At 40.3% G+C, this 7,217-nt stretch overlaps 1 protein-coding gene across 1 annotated transcript in view; it reads right to left on the bottom strand.

The window, feature by feature from the left end:
- Nucleotides 1-2,412: 2,412 nt before the first annotated feature.
- The window catches only part of PALLD (palladin, cytoskeletal associated protein), a gene marked incomplete at both ends in the record, with an annotated part of 171,523 nt that continues 166,718 nt past the window's right edge, over nucleotides 2,413-7,217 (bottom strand). The window contains 5 exons of the mRNA XM_079534956.1: nucleotides 2,413-2,585; nucleotides 3,550-3,683; nucleotides 4,621-4,786; nucleotides 5,460-5,667; nucleotides 6,538-6,670. Of these exons, the coding sequence (XP_079391082.1) occupies nucleotides 2,413-2,585; nucleotides 3,550-3,683; nucleotides 4,621-4,786; nucleotides 5,460-5,667; nucleotides 6,538-6,670 (814 nt within the window). The remainder of the gene's footprint in view (nucleotides 2,586-3,549; nucleotides 3,684-4,620; nucleotides 4,787-5,459; nucleotides 5,668-6,537; nucleotides 6,671-7,217) is intronic.

The raw sequence follows: 7,217 nt of genomic DNA, 5'->3' as shown, positions 1-7,217 counted from the left end.
TATTTCGGTGCTTTTTAGAAGTCTGTTCTTACACCAATTTATCAGCACTTGGACTCAGAATCAATTTTACTTTTTCTTTACCGTTTTACTTAGAATCAGTTATTAGTGATGGCATACAGCAAGTGCCAGAGACATGAAATAGACCTGCATGTATTCCTAACATCTGGGCCAAAGAAGCGTCTTCACGTAAATGATGAGAAATTTTCACAGAACAGCGAGTCATCTTCCTCTTAAAAAGACAAAAATAAGAAGATTGAGAGAAAAAAAGAATAGTATGGTAAACAAATTCTAGTCAAGTGTAGATGCTTCATAAAGACCTTGTTTCGTTAATTTCCTAATAATTAAATTTCCAAATCTTGCACGCTAGTAGCAAAGCAGTTAATAGTCTTTACCAGAAGAAAAACTTTCTATTTGTGTAATATTTATTGACGTTAAACCCACATTATACCAGCACAACAATCCAAAGTAATGATAGTACATTTTTTATAAATACAAATAGAGAGTGGCAAAATAATGCTAGTGAAGCTAAACAAAACAAAACAAAAAAAAAAAAAACAAAAAAAAAAAAAAAGAAAAAGTAAATTAGCATGTCACAGTTGTGGAAAAATCTTGCAAATGATATGACATACTTTTTCTAGAATATCAGATTATTCCCATACAACAAAGCATGACATTAATTTAGAGGAACGATTCCCAGAACTGGTCATGTCCTGCACCAATTTGCATAGAATAATACTAACTTATGTGCTAAAGTTTATTAGTCACTAAAAAACAAACAAACAAACTTTGTGTACTTACAAGGAATACACTTATAGCAGTAATGCAATATATGGTGTACACAATTACAAAATAAAAAAAAAACAACTAAGTACAGGACTTCTGAGTAACTGAACTGGGATAAAAGATTTCAACACTTTTATTATAAATAATGAAAGATACCATGTATGTGCTTCATATAAGGAATACAGTGTTTTCCTTTCATAGCAAAGTATGCTCGTACCATCAAACACTCATTTTTCTTGTCAGGCCTAGCAACTCTTCCATCCCTCCCTCCCCTTCATCTGAAATTCATTTGGTTCTAATTTAAAACTACCTTGTCAGACTTGACGAGGTAGAGCTCCAGTTTGATGTGGATTTGCCTTGCATTCTGAAAGTAGCATTTCATCTACTGCACGCAGCCCCTACCCATTAACAGAGCTGTTGTAGGCAAACAACAGGAAGGATGAGAAAAAAAAATCCAGAAACATATATGATACGAAGAAAAAGTGGTGCAAGTTTTCTTGTTTTGTCCATCATCTTCTGCCTCCTCAGATTTGCAAGCTTATCACCTATGGTGTTTACTTTTCATCGATATTCCTACTGCAGTCTCAACCCATTTCTCACTTACTGTGCGTTTCTAAAATCCTCACACGTGTTACTCAAGTGCTCAGCAGTCAAACGACCCTTACATACATTGCTCAGTTTTCAGCTCACCTTAGAATTTCAGATTCTTCAGCAAGAGTGTTAGGAGGTTGCAGGCTGTCTTCAGGAAATCCACGCAGTTTCAGCCTCTTGCCCTGTCCCCCTCCCACCCCTTGCAGCAATCTACTGCAGCGGTTCATACCGTAGGCACTTTCTCTCCTCTAGTTACTAAGACATCTGGGGTAGACTTGTTACGTATCTTCTTCATTAGTTTGAAGAGGTTAAACCATTCGTGCTTAACCCTCTTTGCTGTATGTTTCTAAGTAAGCCTCTCCTAGGTGGCAGAAAGGAGAAATAGAAAAGAATTAAAAATTGGGGCTTCAACGTTGCTTAATAGAATTGTCCATGTTAATGGCATTTAAGGCAAAGTATCATTTTCATTGTAGAATAAAAAACAGTTTGCAGAGATGCAGCGTTTGCTTACGTTTCTCTTCCTTGTCTCTTCCTTTTTTATTACAATATTGCACTTGTTCACTGTAGCTACCAGAATGCATTGCCATTTTAGAACTATAGATTACCGTGCATCCTAGTTTTCTTTGTCATCTAATGGCCTCAAAGAGAACATCTCGCACCATCAGCATTGTGTAACATCTGCTTACTGCTTACGAAGGCACGTGGTGGTTGGTAGTGTTTTCCTCTGAAAAGTCTGTTTCACTGATGCATTTTGGCCTTTATGAAAAGAGTTATTCATTCAAAGAGCTGAAGCAACTTAGGTATAAGGAAATGGTGAACGTGATTTGTTGTGCAATGTGTACATTTCTATTAATAATCTACCTATTCTTCTAATTTGGTATACTGAATAAGGAATACATGGTTATTGTGTTTGCTGTTTATCTTTTGTACTTGAAGGTGTTTGCCTTTGCATAAAGTGACATAGGAGTATCATTGGTCAAGGCAATGGTTTTCAGTGTTTCTGCTTTGAAAGAAGATGATGGAAGTGGTGGCTCGGATCTAGAGGTCATCGCTCTCTACCAAACCAGGCTGCATTGTCAGATGGACTGGATTTGCCTCCGGCTGGAAAGCTGCTTTGATGTCTAGTCCTTGGTCGCACAGTGCAGCGTATCGGCTGGTTGAGGGCCGCACCTTCTTTGGCTTGGTTGTCTGAGGCGGTTGTTGCCACTGAGCTATAAATTAAAAAGGAAAGAATAAAAATTAGGCATCATCATCTCTGCAACAGTGTGCATCAGATTCATAATCTATCCTTTGTAAAGAGACACTCATTTCTGGGCAGCAGAAAAGGATTACACGAAAGGTAAGTTTCATTTCTTGGTGCGTTTATTTTTTTCCTCAGCATCTAGTTTCACCTTCAAACGTGATGAATGAAAACAAGCATCTGTGGTTGTTACCTTGACTTTTTGTCATTGCTTTCTACCTTTCCTAGTATCAGTGAGAAGGTTAACAGCGAGGTATGTGTTTCTGTGCTCTAATATTACAGTGTCAGCCTGTTCTAGGGTTATTGGCTGCAATGGGAAATCATCTGGTTGCCGTTGCCACCCCCTGAATCCAGAGGAACGTTGAGCCAAGGTTCTAATTCCCAAGTCTCCCTATCACTGCTACCCCAGAAAACATCTACCGTTCCCATTTTCCCACTCATTTATTCTTGTTATGAGGGGATTGGTAATGGGATTTTAGTTTAAGAGGATGTTCACTGTGTAAGGGGCTGCTCTGGAACGAACTATAGAGTTAGGCAGAAAGGCCTAACTGCTACAGTTCTGGCAGTTGTCACAGGTGTACTATACACTATACACTAAGGTGAAAAAGAATACGAGAAGTTAGGGAAGTGCTCACAGTAATAGTAATAATGATCCACAAGTCATCTAATCATGCCGTTATCTGTTGTTAATTAGCTATATTTAACATACTAAGCAAAAATAGAATGCATGCACGCTTGTTTTATTTTGGTATCTGAAAGATGGAGGCAGTACTTTGACAGAGCATTTGTTGTCTTGATGTGGATCGTTATTATTGAGGAGAAACTATAAACAAAAGAAAGAGAGACCAACGTAAATGATTCTGTGAACAATCTGACACTTGCAGAACTGTTGCTTTTGAGGGATTAATGAGGTCATGAAAAAGGAAGTCACTTACTATAAACATCCAACCTGGCAGTGCAAGACACAATCCCAGCTTCATTCTTAGCTGAAACGGTGTACCAACCAGCATCCTCTTTTGTAGCTCCCTGAATCAGCAGGCAGATATAGCCATAGTTGTCCTGGTGCATGCTGAACAAAGGGCAAGTTGCAAATTACTACTTCAACTGAAAGACAGTGCAGGCATTTAACTGTCATTATAAACAGCCCCCATCCTAGTTTGACATTAAATATACAGTCTACTTTTAATTAATGCGAAACTTCCTCTGAAATTAGCAAGTGGTAAATGAAACGGCCTGGAAATTTGGCAGTTGAATATCCTGTATTAAAAAGAAAGAAGCAGAAACCACCCAGAGCAGCTTCTCTTTCAAAGCGACAGATTAGGACATCTGGAAAGCAGATTTAGAGAACTTATCCAGACTTTGTGGGGACGGTATACAAGACCTGACTTGAGAAGTGAAGTACTGAAATATTTGCAGTTATTTAGGACAGCAATAATTTATTACAGTGCCATATCGGTATTGAGTTCCTTTTCTTTCGATAGATCAGCAATTTTCTCTTAAATATTCCTACAAAACACTGTCAAATATTGATGACAAACGTACAGATCTTAGAAATAAATATATATACGTATGTCTTTTTTCCACTACCCTATAGCATGTCCCTGTAAAGAGGTGGGAGGTTTTGGTATGATTTAAAGGCTAACCCAAAGCTAGTTTATGTTGTAATAGCAACACTGAGCTCAACTTTTAGCTGCCTTTGTTCCCAGAGGAAGCATGGGAAAAGGGGACAAGTGGAGTGCTAAAGAATGGAGGTGATGGAAGCAAGTTGCTCTGAACTAGCATTTACCAAATGCTGGGGAAAAGTGTGCATAAAGCCACTGTCTCACGGAAGAGTTGGTTCCATGCAAGTGGATATAACTCAGCTTTGGCCAAAAGTATTACAGTAACTAGTTAATATTGTGCTGCTCACACAAAGCATTCTTATGACCTTTTTGGTTTTCACTCGTGTTACAGGACAAATCATTAATGAAGTTAGGAAGAGCAAGATAATTCTCAGACCATCTTACCTCACTCTGTCAGTATTGTGTGTGATTGACTCATTCTCTTTCTTCCAAAATATCTGAGGCGACGGTTCCCCCGAGATTCGACACTCCAGTCGCACTGGAAATCCCTCAGTCACACCGGTGTTCTGTATTTTCTCTATAAACACAGGTGCTTTGTGTACTTCCTTAGCTGTGAAAATAAGGATTGCAGTATTGCTGACACGTCTGCGTATATAAAGGAACAGCCCAAGAGGCAGGCAAATTTGGTGTCGTTTTCATTAGCTACAAAGCCTAGCCCTGCCTCATCTGAAGAAAACAGTCACATCCTTATTTTAATAAAAGAAATGGGAGGTCTAATAGAGTTGAGGATTTTCCTTCTCCTCCCCCTCAGCCATTGGAATAGTTCAAGTGTAGAGCTTGGCAACTAGATTCTTTGACTGCACTGTGCTTGTAAAGCAGTGCTCCTTCATCCTCCATAAAAGGATGAGCCTTTAAATGTAGAAGTACTTTGCCAGCTGGTTGGAATGGCATTAATCTAACGTCCTGTGAACCGTGCCATGCTATCAGCCCAGGCATAGATACGGGTCTGCACATATTGCTGTGGGGAAAAAAAAAACACAACACAAGGAAGCAAACAGTTGGCTTTGTGGCCTCAGCTGTGCCTTGGGATGAAAACAACCCTCTTTTCTTCACAACATACCCAGAGGTTCCATGCTACTCAACGAAACATAACATAAACGTATCACCTTAGAGATATGACACAGCTCTGTCACTGGTTTCCTCTTCCCGTTCCCCAACCCTCAGCCACGTCCTTGGACAGCACTTAACTTTTCTACCTTACGCTTACAGCACGAAGATGTTACCTGCAACAGTGAGCTCCAGGCTGAATGTATTTTCTCCAGCCCGATTGCTGGCCACACACGTGTAGATTCCCGCATCCCTCGCGGTGACAGGCTCTATGATCAGGGAGTGCACCCCGTTCTCACGCACCAGCATTTTGTGAGAGCTGTCAGGACGGATGGGTCTCCCGTTTAGTTGCCAGCTCAGATCTGGTGTTGGTAATCCGCTAACCTTCAGCGCAAACGGAATAATGGGAAATTATTTGCCGTGCAAAAACAGCAAAGGAGTCCTGACTCATTACTTCAGAAGAGTTTGGTTTTGTTTGCTAATGCAGGTATACCACAAGATTTAAAGAACTAATTTTATCTGAATTACACACTGACTTAGTTGCATTCATTTACTTGCCAACCGCCTGAATCCCATGGTGTCTTGAAGGCGTGACTGAAAAAAGATCAGTGTTCAGATACGCTAGAATCTAAACAATACATTGCAACAAAAGGTAGGGTGACACCTTGTATCCTTTCTCATCATTTGCTCTTCACCTGGAATGACACCGTATTTCTAAACTAATTTCTTGTCAAAAACTTGTAGACAAAAAGATGTTAGCTGACTAACCATTTAGCTCTGCATTCCATTTCATTGTTTCAGTCTGTTTGCGTGAGTCCTGCACTACTAAAAGCCCTGCCACCTGATGGGGTTCTGCATGCAAACAAACAGCTTCTCCCAAGTAGATCATCACTGAGAAAACAGAAGCCCCAGCCTACATCACTTCTGTTAAAGTCACAGAGGGTCTGAAAGTAACAGAGGATGGAAACTGAAGTAGTAAAAAGACTTCAAAGCATGCTGGCTTTATAGTGCGAGCTGATTCCCCCTACAGCCCAAAGGAAGTGAATTTAACATTCCTTTTTCTGTTAGCTCTCAGGTTTGCCTGAAGCAATTTCCTTCCTGAGGAAGCAAGTTTTTATTTGTCAACTTTTGCTGCAAAGCAAAAATAGGTAAATGCCAATAGGTAAAACAGCATTTAAGAAGTATCTCATGCCACTTGTTTTCTGACTGCTGAGGTTACAGTGAGGTAGCTGCTGGCCTGTGCCTGGCACTTACCTTGCAGTCCATCCTGCAGAGTTTTCCTTCTTGAACAGTCAGGTCTCCAGGGGCCTGCAGAAAATGGGGCCGGAAGAATCGTTCCTGGATTGGTTCATTTTCATCACCACTGTCCCTCGATCGAGACCGCGGCCTTAAAACACCAAGAGACAGCAGAAAGCTATCAGTATAGTCAGGTACCACTATATCACAAGAGGCATCCCGAAAAATCTAGAAAACAGTCTTGCTACAGAATAATTACTTGTAATAATCTTATATTTGTACATGATAGAACATTTTGTTTAGTCTTTAAATCACTGAAATACAAATTGAAGTTGGCAGGCTTTAGAATATAGCTTCAGTTCCTCATTTCTGGTGTCCTATGTATGTAACCCCACCCTGTCCTGCTATCGAGCAGCACGCACACAGCCCCTGCAATTACATTTACCCTTCAGAAAACAGCAGGTGAACAGGTGGCACTGAAGGGTAAAAGTCTTCCTGCACACCACTATCCACTGCTGTAGCTGCAGAAGGCAGCAGCACTGAGGGAAGCCAGGGGGAAAAAAATAACACCCAAGGAAGGGGAAAATAAAAAGGCTGAGTTCGTGATCAAAGCAGTTTTTTAACGATAGAGGCTTTTTCTTGAATCGTGCCTTAACTAGGCTTTCAAATTACAGGTAGAAAAGGAAAGCTAAATCAGC

The sequence above is a fragment of the Tetrao urogallus genome (genome assembly GCF_951394365.1).
Source record: "Tetrao urogallus genome assembly, chromosome: 4".
Classification (NCBI taxonomy): Eukaryota; Metazoa; Chordata; class Aves; order Galliformes; family Phasianidae; genus Tetrao; species Tetrao urogallus.
The sequence above is the reverse complement of the archived record's forward strand: the minus strand, read 5'-3'. Positions and strand labels throughout refer to the sequence as shown.